This window comes from Mirounga angustirostris, unplaced genomic scaffold (assembly GCF_029215605.1).
Source record: "Mirounga angustirostris isolate CCGP_5_RB_7025 unplaced genomic scaffold, mMirAng1.0.hap1 SCAF_16, whole genome shotgun sequence".
NCBI lineage: Eukaryota > Metazoa > Chordata > Mammalia > Carnivora > Phocidae > Mirounga > Mirounga angustirostris.
The window spans coordinates 42,807,485-42,830,873 of record NW_026991724.1 but is presented as its reverse complement, the minus strand read 5'-3'; the positions used below and the strand labels follow the sequence as shown (position 1 = coordinate 42,830,873).

At 39.4% G+C, this 23,389-nt stretch overlaps 1 protein-coding gene across 6 annotated transcripts; it reads right to left on the bottom strand.

Moving 5' to 3' along the window:
* Nucleotides 1-4,718: 4,718 nt before the first annotated feature.
* Nucleotides 4,719-23,280, bottom strand: ZNF181 (zinc finger protein 181). 6 transcript variants are annotated; one of them, XM_045891241.3, is made up of 5 exons: nucleotides 23,151-23,280; nucleotides 22,252-22,314; nucleotides 16,737-16,857; nucleotides 16,385-16,483; nucleotides 4,719-15,248 (listed from the first exon to the last, which is right to left on the bottom strand). In XM_045891241.3, the coding sequence occupies exons 2-5, from the start codon at nucleotides 22,258-22,260 to the stop codon at nucleotides 13,762-13,764; spliced, it is 1,716 nt and encodes a 571-aa protein (XP_045747197.1). In that variant the 5' UTR covers nucleotides 22,261-22,314; nucleotides 23,151-23,280; the 3' UTR covers nucleotides 4,719-13,761. The 6 variants fall into 6 exon arrangements, with proteins under 6 accessions (XP_045747197.1, XP_045747196.1, XP_045747199.1 ...); XM_045891240.3 differs by lacking the exon at nucleotides 23,151-23,280 and adding an exon at nucleotides 22,921-23,137; XM_045891243.3 differs by lacking the exon at nucleotides 23,151-23,280 and adding an exon at nucleotides 22,921-23,137 and having other exon boundaries at nucleotides 16,397-16,483.
* Nucleotides 23,281-23,389: the final 109 nt, after the last annotated feature.

Genomic DNA, 23,389 nt, shown 5'->3' with positions numbered 1-23,389 from the left:
GCAGGGACCCAGCTATCACTTACCTTCCTGGCTCCCCTAGTGCTGAGTCAGCTGACCTCCAAAGCTCCAGGTTTCAAGTCCCACTGATTTTACACACTCACAGAATTCAGGCCCTGTGGTTTTTAAAGCCAAATGCTATGGGGCTTAGTCTTCCCCATGTGAGCTCCCTGGTTGAGGGCCTGTTTCTCCACCCTCTCTGCAAATGCAGCTCCCTCCCTCCTTCAGGCAGCCTCCCTGCGCCTTTCTGACCTTCCTAAGCTTTCGGATGCAGCTTCTTCTCTGTACTCAGTTGTGAAGTTTGTTCTGCCAGTCTTCGGATCACGTTTATTGACTTGGATGTGGATGATACCTAGTTGAAAACATGAGGCAGGGCGAGCTCAGCATCCTCCTATTCTACCAAAGTTTCTTATACTTCTTTGTTCTGTAGGTTTATAGTTTCCAACAATTTGGAAATATTTCAGGCATTATTTCTTCCAGTGATTTTCTGTCCTCTACCTCTCTTTCAGGGCCTTCAGTTAAATATGTATATTAGTTCCTTTGAAGTTGTCTCACTGCTCATTGATAACTGTTTTTTGTTTTTTCTCTTAGTTTCATTTCGAAAAGTTTCTACTGCTACATCATCCAGGTTCCTAAACTTTTCTTCTGCAATGTCCACTTTACCCTTAGTCCCATCCCATTTACCATAAATGATAGCTTTTATCTCTTTTAGTTAGACTAGGGTCTTCCTTAGGTCTTTCATGTTCCTACTTAACATGTTCAGTCTTTCTCCTTGCTTCTTAGACATATGGAATACATTATTCTGTTTTAATGTCTTCTACTTTTACTTTTATTCTGTGCCCATTTTAAGTGATTGGTTTTTCTTCTGATTTGGGTTATATCCTCTTGTTTCTGTATATTACCATTTATTTTTTATTAAGATGTCAGACATGATTTGTGAATATTTTTGCATTCCTGTAAATATTCCAGGGGGGAGACTGGCATTCTTGCAAAAATTACATAAACAAATGTAAACTGACAACTCTAGCATTGCCTATGAAAGGTGGGGTCCTCAGAAGGGCCATCAAGATTGCTCTCAATCCTCTGCATTTAGGCACCTGTGAATCTGTCTTCTTGTATGTCTCCTGGGGGCTCAAGTGATCACTGATTAGCTTTCATGTTTTAGTAAAAGGAAACCTTTTCAAAATGTACAGCCTTTGTACAGTCATGAGTAATAGTAATTTATCCATATTCCCTCTATTTGCACTGGGTGTATGTTGTGTCTGATATATGGAAGTATAACTAAATGGCTTAGAGAACCAAGACCCTCAGTTCTCTCTCCAACCAGGTACTTCCTGGGAGTCCACCTTCAGCCTAGAGGCATAGGTTGAGGGTCCCCAAAGGGTTTGTAAAACAAAACAAACCAACAACAAAAAATTTCCACCACGGAGAATGTAAACAATTTAAAAACAGCTCTGGCCTTTTCTCCTGTGGAGAAACTAGAAGACCCTGGTAGAGGCTGAATTCCTGCAAGGATGCCTTCTAGGGGTGGTCCATTCTTCAGGATGCCATAGCCATGCCCAGCATTTGTTCCCTTATTAATGACCCAGTTTGTCCCTGGGGCATGAAGAAGGTGCTCCTTTGTTTCCACATTCCCTGTTGCTCTTAGGATGACATCCAAACCCCTAATATGTCAGGAAAGATACTTTAGGTTCCAACCCCTCCCCTCTCTGCCTTGATGAATGCTCTCCCAACCACCCCAAACTACATCAACACAATAGAACTTCTTTCCCTCCCTAAAACCCAGCCTCTCCAGCTACCAGGCCTTTGTTCAGATGTTCCTCTCTGCCAGGAACAATGTCCTGAGAGTTTGCATTTATCCCAGGTTTCGAGGTGCTGATGTTGCTGGTCCAAAGACCGTACTACAAACTACTGATTCACTCAATTATTATAAGAATTCACATGTTCTCTGAACATTTCCTGCATCTATGTCTTGGGTCTTTCAGTGTCTCAATTCTCCTAAGATTTACAATGAGGAAATGGATTTGTATGTTCCATATCAATTCCAGAATTTAAATCATTATGTAATCAGCAACCTACAGTCATCAACAAATGTTTTTTTCTCACGTAAGTATTGACTAATTATCAATGAGTAATCCTGTATGAGGCTATTATTCTTACAAAAATAATTTTTAAAGGAGAAATAAAACCACAAATAATTAAGCAATTTGTTTACATGTTAGGACCTGCCACCCTTCCAAAAAATCAGGTTCTTCTCAATGTAATTGGTGAGTACTTACAGACACGGTCCTGTCTTTTCTTGACATGTCCCATTCTGGTCTTAGTGTGTAATTTCCATTAACTTGTCTACTGGTGGGTTCCAACAGAGATAAGTTAGCTCAGTTCCAGGAGACAAAAGCTAGCAGGTGTGGTTTGTGGCACTCTGAAAATTACCATGAAATATATATTATCTTATATGAGACTTGGATAATTTGCATGGGTTTCTCCCGTTTGCCATACTTCTTTTAGAAACAAAGACATAACATCCAATTTCCTTAGAACAAGAAGGCTATGTATTACGTATTGAGGTTTTTTTTCTTTTTATTATAGGATATATAATATATAAAGTTTACCATTTTAACCATTTTTAAATGTACAATAGTATTAAATACATTCACACTGCTGTGCATTCCTCAGCACTCCATTTCTAGAAATTTTTCATCATTCCAAATAACTATTCAATTAAACAATAACTCCTCCTTCCACCCTGCCCCCAGCTGCTGGTGACCTCTTATTCTACTTCATGTCTTTATGAATTTCCCTACTCTAGGTACCTCATATAAATGGAATCATACAATATTTGTCCTTTTGTGTATGGCTTATCTCAGTATGTTTCCAAGGTCCATAAATATTGTAGTATGTATCAGAATTCTATTCCTTTCAAGGCTGAATAATATTCCATTGTATGTATACGCCACATTTTGTTTATCAATTCATGTGTTGATGGATATTTGGATTGTTTTTCATCCTTTTTGGCTATTGTGAATAATGCTGTCACCATAAATGTCAGTGATTAATTATCTGTTTGAGTCCCTGCTTTCAATTCTTTTGAGTATATATCTAGAAGTGGAACTGCTGAAAAATATGGTAGTTCTGTATTTAACCTCTTGAAGAATCAAAATACTGGTTTCCACAAGGGCTGTACCATTTTACATTCCCATAAGCATTGCACAAAGGGTTCCATTTTCTCCACAATGTCACTGACACTTATTTTCCCTTTTTTAAATTTTCCTGTTATAGCCATCTCAGCAGTGATCTCATTGTGGTTTTGATTTGCATTTTTGATGACTAATTATGTTGACCATTTTTCATGTGTTTATTAGTCATTTATGTATCCTCTTTGGAGAAATGTCTATTGCTAGTCTTTTCAGTATGTTTGCATCCATTTTCATAAGGGATACTGGTCTGTAGTCTTTTTGTTTTGTTTTTCTTTCTTGTAGTATCTGTGTCTGATTTTAGTATTAGGACAATTCTGGCATCATAAAATGAGTTAGGAAATGTTGCCTTCTTTTCCATTTTTTCAGGGTGTCCTTCTCCTTAAATGGTCTTGGCATCCTTGCTGAAAATTGATCGACCATATATGTAAGGGTTTATTTCTAGGTTCTCTATTCTATTCCATTGGTCTGTATGTCTGTCCTTATGTCACTGCCATACTGTTATAACTAATGTAGCACTGTAATAAATTGTGAAGTTGGGTAATATGAGTCCTCCATTAGGATTGTTTTGGCTATTTGGGGCCCTTTGAAATTCCATATGAATTTAGGGATTGGCTTTCCCATTTCTGGAAAAAAAAAAGGCTGTTGGAATTTTAATTGCATTGAATCTGTGTATCTCTTTGGGTAGTATTGACATCTTAACAATGTTAAGTCTTTTTGTTTTCTTTTGAATATGAGTTATCTTTCCACTTATTTAGGTCATCTTTAATTTTCTCCACAATGTGTTTTAGTTTTCAGCATACAAATATTTCACCTCGGTTAGATTTATTACTAAATATTTTCCTCTTGTAGGTACTATTATAAATGGAAGGAGTTTCCTAATTTCCTATTTGTATTGGTCATTCCTGTTCCATAGATACACAATTGATTTGGGGTACTGATTTTCCCTGCAACTTTGCTGAATTCATGTATTATTAGCCTTATTAGTGTTAGTGAATTTTTTTGTGAATCCTTTTATATATAGGATCATGTCAGCTGCAAAAACATACTTTTACAATTTCCTTTCCATTGTGGATGCCCTTTATTTCCTTTTCTTGCTTTATAGCTCTGGGGTAGAACTTCAAGTACAATGCTGAATGGTAACTGTGAAAGCAAGTCTTCTGTCTTTTTCTGACCTTAGAGGAAAAGCTTTCAGTCTTTCACCACTGAGGACAATGTTAGCTGTAGTTTTTTTCATGTATACCATCATGTTGAGGAATTTTCCCTCTGTTCCTAGTTTTCTGAGCATTTTTATCATGAAGGTTGTTGGATTTTGTTAAATACCTTTTCTGCATAAATTGGGATGATCATGTGAGTTTTTTCATTTTACTAATGGGATGGATTACATTGGTTGATTTCCTTCTCACTCTTGCATTGCTGGGGTAAATTCTCTTTGGTCATGGTGAACAAACCTTTTAATATGCTGTTGAATTCTATTTGCTAATATTTTGTTGAGGATTTTTGCATCTATATATATATTTTTAAAGATTTTATTTATTTATTTGACAGAGAGAGGCACAGCAAGAGAGGGAACACAAGCAGGGGGAGTGGGAGAGGGAGAAGCAGGCTTCCCGCCGAGCAGGGAGCCCGATGCGGGGCTCGATCCCAGGACCCTGAGATCATGACCTGAGCCGAAGGCAGACGCTTAATGACTGAGCCACCCAGGCGCCCCGATTTTTGCATCTATATTCACAAAGAACATTGACCTATAATTTTCTTTTCATGTGATTTTTTTTAATCTGGCTTTCATATCAGAATAATGTTGGCTTTATAAGTTAGGGATTGTTTCCTCCTCTTAATTTTTTGGAAGCTTGAGAAGAAGCATTGGTGTTAATTCTTCATTAAATGTTTAGTGGAATTCACTTGTATAGTGATCTAGTCCAGGACTTTTCTTTGTTGGGATGTTTTTGATTACTGATTTAATCTCTTTACTTTTTGTAGATCTGTTGAAATATTCTATTTCTTTGAGTCAGTTTAGATAATTTCTGTGTTTCAAGGATTTTGTCCATTTCTGCTTGGTTATCTAATTTGTTGGTGCACTAATATTACACTGTATGTTAACTGGAATTTAAATAAAAAATTGGAGAAAGAGAAAAATAATTTGTTGGTGTACAGTTGTTTTGTTGTTTTGGTTTTTTGTGTTTTTTTGAGAGAGAGAGAGAGTGAGAGCACACATGAATGATGGGGGAGGGGCAGAGAGAGAAAGAGAGAGAATCTTAAGGAGGCTCCACGCCCAAGGAGCCTGACAAGGGGCTTGATCTCATGACCCCTGAGATCATGACCTGAGTCAAAATCAGTCGGACACTTAACCAACTGAGCCACCCAGGTGCCCCTACAGTTGTTCTTAATATTGTCTTATAATCCCTTTTACTTCTGTAAGAATGGTTGTAATATCTCCATTTTCAATTCTGGTTTTGGTTATTTGTGCTCTTAAAAGTCTAGGTAAAGGTCTGCCAATTCTGTTGATCTTTTCAAAGAGTCAACTTTTGGTTTCATTGATTTTTCTCTGTGTTTTTCTGTTTTCTATTTGGTTTATCTCAACTTTGTTTTTTTATTATTTCCTTCTTCCATACCTTTTTGTTTAATTTGTCCTTTTTGTAGTTCCTGAGGGTGTGAAGTTAGGTTATTGATTCCAGATATTTTCTCATATAGGCAATTTATGTTACAAGTTTCCCTCCTAGCACTGTTTTTTCTATATATCATTAATTTTGGTATGCTGTGTTTTGATTTTCATTAGTCTTTTCTGATTGATATTTTCTGATTTGTGACTTATTCTTTGACCCTTTGGTTGTTTTCTTAGTCCATTCAGGCTGCTATAACCAAATACCAGAGATTGGGTAGTTTATAAGCAGCTTAAATTTATTTTTCACAGTTCTTGAGGGTAGAAGTCTGAGATCAGGGTGCCAGCGATGTCAGGCTCTCTTTCAGGTCACAGACTTCTTTTGTATCCTCACAGGGCAGAAGGGGCTAGAGAGTTCTATGGGATCTCTTTTATAAGAGCACTAATCCCATTCATGAGGGTTCCACCATTACGACCTAAGCACCTCTCAAAAGACCCACCTTTTAATACAATCACATTAGGTAGTAGGACTTCAACATAGGAACTTGGGGAGGACACAAACATTCAGACCATAACAATTTTTTAAGAGTGCATAGTTTAATTTCTGCATATTTGCCTACTTTTCCTTATTAATTTCTAACTTCCTCCTGTTGTGGTCAAGAAAGTTACTTTGTATGCTATCTGTTAAATCTACTGATACTTGTTTTATGGGCTAATAAATAAATCCATCATGAAAAATGTGCTGTGTGCAATTGAGAAGAATGTACATTCTGCAGTTTTGAGGTGGAGTATTGTTATTTGTCTGTTAGGTGTAGTTGGTTTATTGAGTTGTTCAAGTCCTTTATTTATCTTCTGTGTGGTGAACTATCCATTATTTCAAGTGGAGTATTGAAGTCTCCAACTATTAACGTACAAGTCTATCTCTCCCTTTAATTCTGCCAATTTTGCCTCATATATTTTGATGGGTCTGTTATTAGATGTGCAAATGTGCAATTAGATAACTGTTATATCTTTTTCTTGTGAACACTTTATTAATATATAATGACCTTGTCACTTGTAATCTTTCAGATTTAAAGTCTATTTTGTCTGATATTAATATAGGAGGCACCATAGCTGTTTTGGTTACTATTTGCAAAGAAGAATTCTTCCACTCTTTGATTTTTAACATATTTGTGTCTTTGGATCTACTGTGACTCACTTGTAGACAGCATTTGCTTCGATCATTTTTTAATCCATTCTGCCAATCTCTTTTATTGGAGAATTTAATCCATTTACATTAAAAGTAATTACTGGAAAGGAGGAATTTCTGACTCTTTGCTCTTGATTTTCTATATGCCTTACAGCTTTTTGATTCCTCATTTCCTCCATTGGTGTCTGAGGAAGCTTGGGTGACAACTAAAGTGAACTTTTTAAGGTGGACAGTAGTCCCTCTGGCAGATGAGCTTGGTAATAAGGGAGATAAGGAAGACATTCTAGGCTGAAGGAACAGCATGCCAAGGGAATATTTTTTGTTCAAAGAGGCATAAGAGGACCTGTGTGGTTGCCAAAAGAAACCTTAATCTTCTGAGACACAATATTGTCATGGGGCAGTTGTATGGTCTTTTACTGGGTGCTCAAATCTGGCCTGTGTTCTTAAGATGTGTGACTATGGGAAACTTACTAGAGTTGAGTCTCAGGGTGCTGAGAATGCCGCGGAGATGATTGTGACATTCACCTCATAGTCAATGGGAGGATTAATAAAAGTAAGAAAAACACACCAAGCAACTCACATGTGCCAGGCACCCCACCGTTTGCTTTATGAATATTTTCTCTTTAATTCTCACAACCACCTGGTAAAACAGGAATTAATTTTGTGTTGATGTAGAAATCAAGGCTTGAGAGTTGAAGGGACTTCCCCAAGTTTATATAGGCATACCTCATTTTCTTGCACTTCACTTTATTGTGATTTGCATTTTTTTTTACAAACTGATGGAGGTTTGTGGCAAACTTGCATCAAACAAATCTGTTGACATCGTTTTTCCAACAGCATTTGCTTGCTTTGTGTCTCTGTCACATTTTGGTGATTCTCACAATATTTAAAACCTTTTCTTTATTATTGTATTTGTTATGGTGATCTGTGATCAGTGATCTTTGATGTCACTATTGTCATTGCTGGGGTGCCAGGAACCGCACTCATATAATACCATAACTTAATCAATAGTGTGTTCTGACTGCTCCACTAACCTCCTGTTCCCCCATCCCTCTCCTCTCAGGCCTCCTTATTCCCTGAGACACAATATTAAAATGAGGCCAAGTGACAACCCTACAATGGCCTCTAAGTTTTCAAGTGAAAGGAAGAGTCACACATCTCTCAAAAGCTGGAAATGATTAAGCTTAGTGAGGAAGGCATTCAAAAGCCAAAAGAGGCTGACAGCTAGGCCTCTTGCACCAAACAGCCAAGTTGTGAAGGCAAAGGAAAAGTTCTTGAAGAAAATGAAAAGTGCTACTCCAGTGAACACACAAATGTGTGAACACCAGCCACAACATTCCCATAAACCAAAGCCCAATCCACAGCAAGGCCCTAACTCTTCAATTCTAGGTAGGCTGAGAGAGGTGAGAAAGCTGCAGGAGAGACGCTGGAAGCTAGCAGAGGTTGATTCATGCAGTTTAAGAAGCCATCCCTAGAACATAAAAGTACAAGGTGAAGCAGTGCTGATGTAGAAGCTGAAGCAAGTTATCCAGATCTAGATAAAATAATTAATGAAGGTGGCTACGCTAAATAAATTTTCAATGTAAATGAAACACCTTCCATTGGAAAAAGATAACATCTAGGACTTTCATAGCTAGAGAGAAGCCAATGCCTGGCTTAAAGCTTCAAAGTACAAGCTGACTCTTCTTAGAGGCAAACACAGCTGATGACTTTAAGTGGAAACCTAGTGTCCATTTACCATTCTGAAAATCCCAGGACCCTTAAGAATTATGCTAAATCTGATCTGCCTGTGTTCTATAAATGAAACAACAAAGCCTGGATGACAGCACATCTGTTTACAACATGGCTTACTGAATATTTTAGGCCCACTGTTAAGACCTACTGCTCAAACAATGAATCATGGAACACTACATCAAAAACTAATGATGTACTGTATGGTGACTAACATAACATAAAAACAACAACAAAAAGACCGACCGTTCAGGAAAAAAAGATTCTTTTCAAAATATTATGGTCTACTTAACAATGCACTTGGTCACCCAAGAGCTCTGATAGACGTGTACTATGAGATTAATGTTTTCATGCCTGCTAACACAACATCCATTTTGCAGCCCATGAATCAAGGAGTAATTTTGCCTTTCAGGTCTTATTATTTAAGAAAAACATTTTGTAAGGCTATCGCTGCCATAGATAGTGATTCCTCTATGGAGCTGGGCAAAGTAAGTAAAAATCTTATGGAAAGAATTCATCCTTCTAGATGCCATTCATGATTCATGATTCATGGAAAGAGGTCACACTATCAACATGAACAGGAGTTTGGAAGAAGTTAATTCCAACCCTTGTATATGACTTTGAGGGATTCAAGACTCGACTGGAGGAAATTAGTACAGATGTGGCAGAAATAGCAAGTGAACTAGAATTAGAACTGGAGGTTGAGGATGTGACTGAATTGCTGCAATCTCATGATAAAACTGAAGGGATGAGGAGTTGCTTCTTATGGATGAGCAAAGAAAATGGTTTCTTAAAATGGACTCTACTCCTGGTAAAGATGGTGAAGATTGTTGACATGACAGCAAAGGATTTAGAATATTACATAACTTAGTTGATAAAGCAGCAACAAAGTTTGGGAAGATTGACTCCACAGTTTTGAAGTTCGAGCTATCAAACAGCATTTCACGACAGAGAAATCATTCTTGAAAGGAAAAGTCAATTGATGCAGCAAACTTCATTGCTGTCTTATTTTAAGAAATTGCCACAGCCGGGCGCCTGGGTGGCTCAGTTGGTTGAGCGACTGCCTTCGGCTCAGGTCGTGATCCTGGAGTCCCTGGATCGAGTCCTGCATCGGGCTCCCTGCTCAGCGGGGAGTCTGCTTCTCCCTCTGACCCTCCCCCCTCTCATGTGCTCTCTCTCTCTCTCATTCTCTCTGTCTCAAATAAATAAATAAAAATCTTAAAAAAAAAAAAGAAATTGCCACAGCCACCCCAACCTTCGGCAACTGCCACCCTGATCAGTTAGCAGCCATCAACGACAAACGACACCCTCCTCCACCAGCAAAAAGATTATGACTTACTGAAGCTCAGATGTTTAGCATTTTTTAGCAATAAAGTGTTTTTCAATTAACATATGTACTTTTTGAAAATATAATGCTATTGCATACTTACTAGGCTACAGTATAAACATAACCAAAAAATTCACTGGACTCACTTCATTGCCAAACTTGCTTTATTACAGTGGTCTGTAACCAAACCTGCAATATCTCTGAAGTATGACTGTACAGAAGGCAACTGCCAGTCTCAATAGGCTGATTCAGCTCCAGGAATTGGGTTGAACTGGAAACATTTGTTTTAATGCTGCATATAAAACCCTTGGCTTAAAGTTCACGTTACGTTACACAGTTTAGGTGCACAGCCAGCCACGAGGCTCCTCTGCAACTGCTAACAATATTGTTTATCATAATTCTCTTCCTATTCACCTTTCATGCCAGAGCTCTTACTTTCTGTGCCTCTCAAGCCACACAGCCTCGTCATTCTTTCATCAACGGCTTCTTCATCGGCAATTTTTCCCCCTAACACAACTGCTTAAAATCGTATTTAAAGTGTCTGACTCCCCTTTGATGCCCAGCACAGAGATAAGACTCCTGGGAAGTGCTCGGTGATAAGTGCCTCAGTTCTTTCAGGATCTGTACCAGTGACTGCACAATAGGTTCTAATCACATCTGACTAACCCCAAACTAATGAAGCTACTCTCGCCTTCCAGGCATCGGAGACCTTCAATAACACGGTCATAACCTGGCAGTGAGGGCAGCTGCACTCAGCCCAGAGGACCTCGTGCTGAGAGGTGATACTGAAGGCTGTTGCTAGGCTTCTGATCTCACTGGGTGAAGCCTGACCTCTTCTCCATAGAGGGACCTGATGCCTCCCTCATTCTGCCTGTTCTCCAAAACACATCTTTAGGGCACCCTTCCTCCTTCCTGCAGCCCAGGTGGGTTGTCTTACCTTCTCCAATCTGGTGCTCTTTGTGTCTCCTTGGAGTATTTGGGGAAATGGCTCAAATACCAAAGGAGGACTTGTTGGAAGGAAATGGGAGTGTCTTGTAAGAAACTCCAAAAAGTGAAACAATTAAGTAGATAAGAGAGACAGGTGATTAGGAAGACTCACTAGATAGGACAGACCAGAATGATGAAGCAGCCACGTGAAGATAATAATGATGATGAAATTAATAGCTAATATCCACTGAATGCTTTTGAGGTATCGGGCACTGTAAACATTTTACACCAATTAACTCATTTATCTTCATAATAATCCTGTGAGGTGTTACTGTCCATTTATAGATGGTGAAGTAATTTGTCCAAAGTCATATAAAGACAGTATACATACAACTTGGATTTATATCCAGGTAACATGACTCTTCACACACACACATGCACACACACACAGTTTTGAGCTCTTAAAAGGTATAAAGTGTCTTATTTATCTGCTCAAGAAATGGTTAACAGACATGACTATGATTCTCCATCAGTGACATTGTAACATCATGATCTTAGCCCAATCTTCCAATAAGGTAATATACTCACTGCTTTAAGTCATTCACTATATTTGACCCTGGCTTTCTTTTCCTAGTTCAGTATCATTGTAAGATGTCATCATGTGTATGCTCATGCTTCTTAATTGACAAAGTATGAATATTTGGATGAATCATCTCATAACAAAATAACAAGGTAACATAAAACTATGTGTAGTGAAAGCAAATAAAACCTAGGGATTGAAGTACTACTTCATCTGGTACCAGTGCTTGGGAGAGCAGGGGAAGCAGAGAATGGGAGAAACAGAAAGCATGTCATTATCCTACAACTGGATATATATAGTGGCCAGTCTACCCATAATCACAACGGTTCTTAATCCTTGTTTGATACCATTCCGTGCTTCCTTAATTAGGTCTCTCAAAGATCCTTCAATGTTCTTTAGAATCTCAAAATCTCATAAATAAAACTAAATCAAAGGAAAGATAAATCTCTTTTTAAAAATTCACCATACCATTCCAAACCCACTATCTCTACTGAGAATTGCTATGGAATGTGCCTTCACCTCTTGGTTTTCAGTTAAGGTAGTTCATGTACTAGAGCAGAATATTTTGTCGAAAGTTGGAAACCCTATCACTCATTCCACATCAGAATTATGTCAGTGATATAACATTCTTTTTAAAAATAATTTACTTACATCAAATGCCATAGAGAATATAACCTGAAATATAAGCTGTATAAGTGCGCTTTACTTCTAAGGGTTCAGACAGTTCTAATCATTGACATGTATCAGCTGCCTAGTCACAAGATAGGAAACCATGGGGCCAGTCAGACTATTCAATTTATCTAAAACTTAGACTATCTGAAGCCAGGCTCTTTACAAACCATGAGTATCTGTCGGGGTTTGGTACAGAAAATGAAAACTGTCTAAGTATTTCAAGAAGACTTATATTACAAGTAACTGTCTTCAAAACTGGTAGGCAGGCTGGAGGAAAAGTAATGGAGACAGCTCTGGACTATTAATTTCAATGTAAGCTCTCGTAACTACAAGCCAGCATGGAGAAATGACTGCTGCTGTTACTAGTAATGCTGCCAGCCCTAACAGCTCAGTGCCACGCAACTTGAGACTAGACACTGGATCACGGAGTCCAGATGCAGCCAACATGACAGAACAGGCTTCTGTACTCTGCCTAGAAGGACTCGCAGAGTGTATGTGCCCGCACACAGCTATGTAATTAGTGCTCATCCTTTAGGATTCAGATTGCAAAGCACATCCACCATTAAGCCTGCTCTGTTGTTTCTTGGTTATGCTCTCCCTGTACTTGTAAAAATTAAAATGTGTGAAACTGACACCAAAATAATGATATTCTTAGCACAGAGATCAGGCCATTTTTCTCTAGCTCAGCTAGTCTCCCACTAAAGGCTACAGTAAGGCTTAATTCTTCAAGAGGAAAGTAGAAAATTTTGTAAGAAATATCAGTGTCACAGTGAAAGAGTTCATTATATACAAACTGATTTTATTAGAGACCAAAAACTTTATTCACACCACCTTTTACTTCTTTTGCAGCTTTAATTTTTAACTTTAAAACATTTTCTGGATCCACTGGGTGACTAAATATCTTCACATGCCCATTAGCTAAAGAAACTTTTATGTAGGACTTGAGTAAAATTGCATGCTACTGCTATAAGGCATATTCAGTTACAATCTACTCATTTGCTCTTCTGTAGAACTGCTTACAAACAGCATCGTTGCAAAGAAAGATTTACACGTAACTCCTACATCCTTCAGGCTGTTCTAGCATTAATCTTCTGATGTCTAGCAAGATAAAAACTCTCAGTGAACAGTTTGCTACACTTCTCATATAAGCTCTCTCCAGTGTGAGTGGATATAGAATAAGGAATACACCTTAACTGAAGGACTTGCCACAATTTTTACATTCATATTGCTTCTCTCTCGTGTGTACTCAATAAGAAATTCATATTGCTTAATGTCTTTCCCATGTTACATATATAGGGTTTTTCTCCAGTGTGGACTTATGTCAATTAAGGGATTAATACTGGCTAAAGGCTTTCCCACATTTATTGCTTTCATAGGCAGTATGAAGGCAATAAATGGTCTCTCTACAGTGTGAACTGTGATGGACAGTAAGGCTTGTACCACTGCTAAAGACCTTCCCATATTTATTACATTCATAAGACTTTTTTCCAGCATAAATTTTCAGGAAAGATCTATGGCTAAAGTGTATTATGACAAATATTCTATTCATACAGTTTCTCTCTTGTGTGATTTTTCACATGTATAATGATTCATATGGCCTAAAGGCTTTTCTACACTTATTGCACTATTGGGTTTCTCTCCATTATGTATTCTCTGATGGGCAGTAAGATTTGAGCCTTTGCTAAAAGCTTTCCCACACTCGTTACATTTATATGGCTTTTCTCCAGTATGAATTCTCTGATGTACAGTAAGGTTTGAACTACAGCTGAAGGTCTTCCCACATTTAATACATTCATAGGGCTTCTCTCCAGTATGAATTCTGTGATGTTGAAGCAGGGATGACCTATGACTGAAGGCTTTCCCACATATACTGCATTCATAAGGTTTCAATCTAGTGTGATTTCTTAAATGCATATTCAGTGATTCTGGCTGGTTGAAGGATTTCCTGCATTTTTGACATTCAAAAGGCTTTTCTTCATTATGAATACTCTGATGCTGAATAAGAAATGACAAGCTGCTAAAGACTTTCAGACATTTGTTGCATTCGAATTGTTTCTCTACAGTGTGAATTCTTTGATGTCGAGTGAGGTGTGAGCTACAGCAAAAGGCTTTTCCACATTCACTACATTCATAAGGTTTCTCTCCGGTATGAATTTTCTGATGGTGAATGAGAGATGACCTATGAATGAAGGCCTTCTCACATATTCGACACTCATAGAGTTTTTCTTGAGTGTGAATTCTCAGATGTTCAATGAGATGTGAAACACGACTAAATGACTTTCCACAGTTCATACATTCATATGGTTTCTCTCCAGTGTGAGTACTCTGATGATTAGTAAGTGAGGACACATGGCTAAAGGCCTTCCCACATTCAATACATTTGTAAGGTTTCTCTCCACTGTGACTTATCTGATGTCGAGTTAGGGATGAGCCATGGCTAAAAGTCTTCCCACATTCATGACATTCATATGGTTTCTCTCCTGTATGAATTCTCCAATGGCGATTAAGGATTGATTGTTTGCCAAAGGCTTTCCCACATTCATTGCATGTATAGACTTTCTCTCTATTATAGGTCTGATTAAGAGTAAGAGATTTGCTCTGGCTGAAGGCTGCCACACTTTCTTTAGAATTCAAAAGTTTCTTTCCACCATTGATCTCCTCATTTTTTATAAAAGACTTTTTTGGTAAGCTCTTCTTAAATATATCATGTTTATGTGATTTCCCTTCAGCAGAAATTCTCTGTGGTTCAGAAAGAATAGACTTTAAATAGAAGATGCTTCTAAATGGATTGTATTTGTCAACATTTTCCCCAGTGGGGCTTTCTCTAAAGGTGAGGGTCACCGGTCTGAAATGTTCTACCTGATTTTCATGTTTCCCCTCCAACTTCTCTATATATTCCCAGTCCTTGTTAAAATTTGAAAATTCATGACTTTGTTTTATAATTTTTTCTATTATTACCGTTTGGGGTGAATCTTCGTCATAAATATCCTCCTTCGTTAATAATTTCTTGTTTCCCCATCTTGATTCCCAATCTGAAATATATCAAGAAAGCAAAACACTGCTTTTTCTGTACTTCTTGAAAAGAAACTTCTATGGTAAGAATAAGAGATAAGAAACAGAGCACATCTCCACCCCCAGAAAGCACATGACTGAATTCTCATTTATTCAATAATTTCTGAACAAAGTTCAAATGGAGCAGAGAATAGAGACAGCTCACAAAGATGGGAACAGGGTGTAATAAGCGAAATGAGTTAAAAACAGGCAATCAGTATATGGACTAAAAGTGAAATTATCAGGAAAAAACGCATAAAGTCTTCTGGATTCCAAGCCAACATTCTATTCTATATCTACATTTATGTGGAAGACCACATTTTGTCTCACAGCCTTGGTTCTCCAACTTTCAATTAATCTCAATTTGCTGTCAGATTAGCATGCTTAAAATGCACAATTTATAGTAGTACATTAAAAAGTTAACAATGAACAAAATATTCTTTATCACTCAGAAAGAATTAGGCTTTGTTTGTTGAAGATCTGTGTGAAATCATAGAAAATATTGTTCCTAGAAACCTTTTTATACATTCTTTACTTCCTCTAACTCTTATGTTCACATTTGACCTCTGAAGCTCAGCCTTAGGGGAAAAGGGATTTCCCATCTGACAGCCTTTCTTCACCTAAAATGATTGGTATATTTTTCCTTAGGTAGTCTTAAAGAGAACAATTTGCTTTATTTTGTTTCAAATAAAACAACAATTTGAACTATTATGATCACAAAAACTTCACTTTTGATTAGATAGCATAATACAGAAAGATAATAATTTGGGATGGAGGAATGGCCGTTTTAAAATCTAAGCTAAGGTTTCAGATAATCATTAGCCCACATACCACTAACTTATACTCAAAGATGGGATGGAGTTGTAAAGTGCTTTTATATAATACAATATTATTGTTAAAGGCGAGGGTTGACTCTTTTGTTTTATTTTGACATGGCATGTCCTGAAATAAATATCAATTCACTATGGGAAAAAAAAAAAATCTAAGCTAAGGATCCCTCAATTTGTTACATTTGGGATCTCTGAAGACAAGATCCCTAAAATATCCTAAAATGCCTCCATCCTTTCTACAAGCATGTTTAACAAAGACCTCTTGTGCCTGATTCTGCATGACTTACCTGGAAACATACCTTTTGACAGTTTTTTCTCCACCATCCAAGGTTCTTTCCCATCCTCCAGTAAGCTGATCACATATGGCTTAGGTATGGAAAGACCTGCTTACAGGAAAAATATAAACCTGTTTAAACTATGGTTCTCATGGAGGAGAGGCCACCATCATAAAAGGAACCAAAGGCAGTTCTGAAGGATGGTCATTGAAATGGGAAAATAAGCTTCAGGAAGGGCACAATAGAGCTCTACACATCCTTGGGAACATGGAACAAAATTCCAGCCATTTACTCAGGAGAATCTCCAGCAATTCTGAGTAACAGAAGATCTCCCTCTTTGGGGTGAAGAGGGAGATATGCTTACCTAGAGAAACCAGGTTCTCATAATTCTGGACCATCACATCCTTGTATAAATCCCTCTGAGCAGAATCCAGCCATCCCCACTCTTCATGAGAGAAGTCTATGGCCACATCACTAAATGTCACCTGAAATAGCAAACATATTTAGGCTCAGTCACAGTCAAGGCCACTTCTGTCACTGGTTAAGGGGTAAAACTGCCCTGGCTATAGAAGAAAGGGAACAAGATTCAGTAGTTGTGGCAATGACCAGGAATCCGATCTAAGTTAAGTAGTAATTGGATAAGTATGTGTTTGGCATTGTTTTACAATAAGGGTAAGAGACTAATATAAGAGCTTTGCTTCAGAAGAGTTAATTCTGTCAAAGGCAAAAGAATTCTAAAATTTTTTAAAATCTGCATTCAACATTTGACAGCATATAGTCAAGTGCTTAGTTGTGTTTTTTATAGTTTACATGATAGGTAAATAAAAAAACGATGATCCACTAAGGTTCAAAAAAATGATCCAGTGAGTTCAGAAAAAGACATCTTGAAAGATAGATGTATACATAACTAATTTACAAACAAAACCCATTTATGGTATATAATTAAACCCTGTATTGATAATCTATAATTAAAATAATTTGACACCCCTGGGCAAGAAGACTGAAGAATAGTTTCATGCCATCGGCAGTCCCTGAATTGGACCTTAAATAAGGGCAAAGAATTAGAGGACACAGTTCAAGGAAAATATTCTAAGGAAACAGTGTTCATTCATGGTATTATTTAAAATATCAAAACTTTAGAAAAAGCTCAAATGTTCAGCAATAGTTTGTTAGTCAAATTATAATACATGCAAAAAATGTATGCATTTAAAATGGCATTCTTATTACTTTCAATGGTGAAAGAGACCTTTTTTGGCTGTGACAAATTTTTCATTCCAAGGGTGGTTGATTCAATAGTCTATTATTTTATTTGGATATTTTGCACGTATCTTCATTAGTGATACTGGTCTTTGGTTTTAAAGAGGTAATTTACCTTTGTGAGGTGTTGGGAAAATAGTTAAAAAATCCAATCTGCCAAGCAGAAAATCCTCTCCACAACGTAGAAGAGAGAACAGTTTTACTACTGAATAAGCATCACAGCAATCACTAATGAGACTGCAAGGACAGAAAGAAACCTCACCCTTTTATAAAGCCAGGCATGTATAATCTATAACACAGATGTTTTCAAAGAAATAATTTGTCCTCAAGTAAGAGGACTTGGCAGCATCACTTGCAACATACAGTTCATCCTAAATTCACCTGGTAACTGGAGTGGCCAACTGTGTTAATTGCTTTTACTCCAAGAAAAATAAAACTTCTCCTATCTTTATGACAAGCAGATAGTTAGAACTTGGAGCCAGGAGCCTAGGCTAAACTCTAACACAGACTGGGAGACAGAGGTGCATTGCCCTTCAGGTTTTCATTTCAAAGAGATGAAAGACTTGACTGCCCTGAAAAATGGGCAGGCGCTTATTTAGCTTTGAAAAAGATTCACAAGCATCTCAAAGGGAGAGGGAAAGGACTTACAATTACAGGTTTTTCTCAAAGGAAATACTCTAAAAAAAGGGAGGAGAGGAGGATCTCTTTCCCTTTTGGCACCAGGGAAAATTCCTTTTTCCATTTGTATTTATTCTTACCCAGGTATTAGGGTTAGCTTTATCATATGAATCAAAAAGTTTCCCATCTTTTCCTACTTTCCACAATGGTTTTAAATGATTGGCTTTTACAAACCCAACTTGATAAACCAAATTTAAAAATCAATACGAGGGGCGCCTGGGTGGCTCAGTCAGTTAAGCATCCAACTCTTGATTGTGGTTCAGGTCCTGATCACAGGGTGGTGAGACTGAGCCCCATGTCAGGCTCTGCGCTTAGCGGGGAGTCTGCTTAGGATTCTTCCTCCATCTCCCTTTGCCCCTTCCCCCCACACATGCACACTCTCTCTCTCTCTGTAAAATAAATACATAAATCTTTAAAAAAAATCAATACTAAATTAATGCACAAGATATTTTTTTTTAAAAGATTTTATTTATTCATGAGAGACAGAGAGAGAGAGAGAGGCAGAGGGAGAAGCAGGCTTCCAAGGAGCAGGGAGCCCGATGTGGGGCTCAATCCCAGGACCCTGGGATCATGACCTGAGCCGAAGGCAGACGCTTAACCATCTGAGCCACCCAGGCGCCCCACAAGATAATGTTTTATTCCACCAATGCAAAGATGTTTCATATTTTAAGTTTTGAACACATATTCATGAATGTCATTATATTAAGTCTAAAAAAGAAAACTCACATAATCTCATTACTAGATACCCTTTGTTCTTTATTTAGGTCAGAGTTTCTCAACCTTGGCATAATTGACATTTTAAGCTAGATAACTGTTGTGGGAGCTGTCCTGTACATTGTAGAATATTTAGTTAGTAGCATCCCTAGCCTCTACCCATTAGATACTAGTAGCAATTCCCCGCTGCCCCCCTGGAATTATTCTTAGAAAATGTATTGTAAACCCTAAGGGGTAATTGTGGAAGCAGCTGAAGCATCAGCAGCATTCCTGTTCTTGGGCTGTTGAACGCAATAGTCTGCTTTGAACGGGATCCCATGATCCCCTGGGTCATTCTTAGAACGTGTATTGTAAGCCCTAAGGGGTGACTATGGAAGCAGCTGAACCGTCAGCAACGTTCCTGGTCTCAGGCTATCGAACGCAATGGCCTGGTATGAACAGGATCCCATGATCCCCGGGGGCAGGGCATAGGTTTAGAGCTTTGGAAGAATATAACTCTCAGTCCCCCTTCCTGCACCTGGCGACTGCTGGCAGAAACCTCTCTCTCCTCCCTTATCCCATGACTGCCTCCCTGAGTGCTGGCGCGTAGGGGAGGATGCAAACCTGCTTTACGGCTTCAAGATAGTTGCCATCCCTTTGTACTCCTTTCCCACCCTTTGATGCATCTGTCCTTGCTTTTCTGATAAAAAATAAAATAAAGGCTATGCGCAGAATTTAGCTGCTGCTCTCTCCCTTGCAGAGGCAGTCCTGCACAGCAGCTCGATCAGTGTCTGAGAACTTTATTTCAGTGCATGACGACACCCCTCAGGTTGTGACAACCAAAAATATCTCCAGACATTATCAAATGCCCCCTATGGGTAGGGCTAAGGGGGACAAATTCATCCCTGTTTGAGAACCACCACTTTAGAAAATGTTTGCAGTTCCCTGAAAGACTCTCTTTGCCCTACCTATCTATGCTCAAAGTGCTCCCTCAGTTTGGTGTAACTTCACTTCTATCTCTGCCTCCCTGGTACCATGGGCCACCAAAGCCAGTTCCAGCCTTGCTTCCCCAGGGATGCTTCAACTCTCTCTTCCCCCTTCAACTGCCTGGGCAGCCTAGGATGTTCATTCGTCTTTGTGCCCAGAAGAACTTAGGATATTTGTTCCAGCACTTATGTTAATTTCTTACGCTTTCTTGCTTTTCTACCAGCTCTGTACTGCTCAATACAGCCACTAGCCAAATTTGGCTATATAAGTTTAAAGTAATAAAAAAATTTTTTTAAAGATTTTATTATTTATTTGAGAGAGAGAGCTAGAAAGAGCACAAGTGGGGTGAAGGGCAGAGGGAGAAGGAGACTCCCCGCTGAGCAGGGAGCCCGATGCGAGACTCGATCCTGGGACTCCAGGATCATGACCTGAGCCGAAGGCAGTCACTTAACCGACTGAGCCACCCAGGTGCCCTAAATTAATAAAAATTAAAAATTAAATAAAATTTAAAGTTCAGTTCCTGGGTCACTTTAGTCATAGTTCAAGTACTCAATAGTCATATAGGGTTGGTGGCTACCATATTGGACAGCACACATAAAGAACATTTCCACCACTGTGGAAAGTTCTCTTAGTATTGCACTAGATCACAAAGGCCTACATGTCAGTGTACACTCAAACCCACGTTAACCCAAACCAGTCGGTTAAGCATCACTCCTGATTTTGGCTCAGACCATGATCTCAGAGTCCTGGGATTCAGCGCCAAGTCAGGCTCCATGCTCGGCGGGAAGTCTGCTGGAGATTCTCTCTCCCCCTCCTCCCTGACTCTTGCTCACCCGCTTGCTCTCTCTAAATTAAATAATAAATCTTTTTAAAAAATTAATCAATGAATGATTGGCAACTAGTTTACTTTAGCTTTTACTTTAAAAAAAAAGTTTTTCGGGGCACCTGGTGGCTCAGTCGGTTAAGCATCTGCCTTAGGCTCAGGTCGTGATCCCAGATCCTGGGATCCAGCCCTGCTTGGGGCTCCCTGCTCAGTGTGGAGCCTGCTTCTCCCTCTCCCTCTGCTTATACTCTGTCTCTCTCTGTCAAATAAATAAATAAAATCTTAAAAAAAAAAAAAGTTTTTCTATTTTAGTTATCTAATATTCCCAAGAAACCAGACTCTGCCCAACATCACATATGCCACTAATAACTTCCATGCAGGCTTCACCTTCCACCCCATGATTCTACCCTACCATTTTTTAAAGTTTATTCACTCAACAACTATTTACTAAGCCTCTGTTTTGTACCAGATACCACTCTAGGTACTGAAAACAATCAACAAAGAAGGGAAAAAAATCCCTCCCAGAGGGATGAGACAAACAATAAGCCTATGCATTTAGTAAACAAATAATGTATTATCTAGTGAGCGATAATCACTATGGAAAACAACCAAGCAGTGAGGAGAAGAAGTGACTGTTAGAAAAGTTGACTGCAGGTGTTCAGGGAAGCTTTACTGAGAAAGTAATCACTGAGCAGAGATATGAAGGAGGTAAGAATGCAAGTCTGTACATTTCTGGGGAAAAAAGATTCCAAGCAGATGGTACAGCAATTTCCAAGGCCTGGAAGCAGTAGCCAGTCTAGAGCTCACAAGAAACAAGGAGACAGAAGTAAGATGAGATCAGAGAGGTAAAACCTAATTGCACAAAGCTTTTTAAGTCACTGTAGAACTCTGACATCTGAGTTAGGGCCATTGAAGATTTTTAAGGTGAGCAATGACAGGATGGTGGCAGTGGTGGTGGTGGTGGTTGTGATGGTGTAACCGTTGGTCAGATTCTGTGGATATGTATGTATGTATTTTAGATCCAACTAGAGGGTCTGAATGTAAGTTATAAGAGAAAGGAAAGAATCAAAGATGACTCCAAACATCTCTCGACTTGAACAACTAAAAGGACTGATATATCATTAACCGAGACCACATAATAGTCCTCTGACAACCATAAAGCAAATAACCCAAAATCCCAAACTTGAATTTTGAATTGTAATTAAAAAAAAAAAAGTTTTGCTCACGACTCAAGCAGAAAAATGGTAGAGAAGAGGAGCACTGAGAGAAGATAGTACTTTGGAGTTCTTCTGTGGGCTCCACCCTTTGCTACAGTGAAATGAATCATAGATCCGGTCCCTAAAAGGACTTTGTTAGGCTGGAACTGGTAGGAGAAGCAAAGCAAACACTCAAGAGTTCTGCTAAAGTGGTTCAGGAAGATCTGGGGAGATTACCGACTTACCTGGAACATGACTTGTCAACACAGTCCTCTTTCCAGCCTCCTGTCGTAAAGAGTAGGAGTGTCCTGAGAAGGCAGATCAAGAACACAAAAAAGGAGCCATAAAAAATGAGGCTTCTTGCAGCGCTGTGACACATCCACAAGTAAACACTGGGAATCACTTTCTAGGGCTCCATTCTCTCCCTAAACTAGCAGACTGTTCCTTGGCACGAGGTAACCATTCACCAGGTGCCAGAGGCTTGTAAACCAACTACTACGTATTTTTGAGACAGACTCACAAAACAGCAGTAATAACGTTAAGAGCTCATTCAATCTTCACAACTCTGCATGACTGACATTCACATTATTCCACATTTCTTTTCTAAACGATGAGGTTCAGCGATACTGAACCAATTCGTTGAAGGCTGCACAAATGGAAAGCGTCACTTTCACGACTGGATTGCCTAAAAACCACTGCGGATGGCGTTTTCTCTCAGGGCGTACGCTGCACAATCACTCGCCCATTTCCTTCTCCCAACAACTCAATGAGGTAAACGACACCCTTTTTACAGAGCAGACAGGCCCAGGAAGCTAAGGCCCTGCCGGGGCTCACACCGCGGTGTAGACTCGGCACCAGCGAGGCTGTGGCGGCCGTGCCCGGCGCCCGGCCACCCTGCCGGGACCCACACTTGCCTGAGTCCCGGCGGGCCCTCCCTGGCCCTGAAGCCGGAGCCCGGGGATCCAGAGGCCGCACCTCCGCGCACTTGACTCGCGGAGAGCGGACCAGGGCCGCCGCCGTCGAAAGAACTGCACTACCCCAGGACAATTCCGCCGCCTGCTTGAGATTTCCGCGAGGCGGACGGAGGAGAGAGCGCACACCGGAACAGCATTTCCCAGCTTCCTCCGCGTCAGCGACCAGTTACCTGTGCCTCGCACGTCGCCGCGTAAAACCACACTTCCCAGAAGGCTGCGCGTTCGCGCGCTCTTTGAGCGCCTGGCGAGAAAAAACGGCTGAGCTCCGTGAGGAACGCCACCGTCTGCAGCCTTCATCGCAGAGCTGCTCAGCTAGGACGCGCACGCGAAGTCACTGTAGAACTCTGACATCTGAGTTAGGGCCACTGAAGATTGGGACCGCCCTCTGTGTGCTTCTTAAGTACAATGG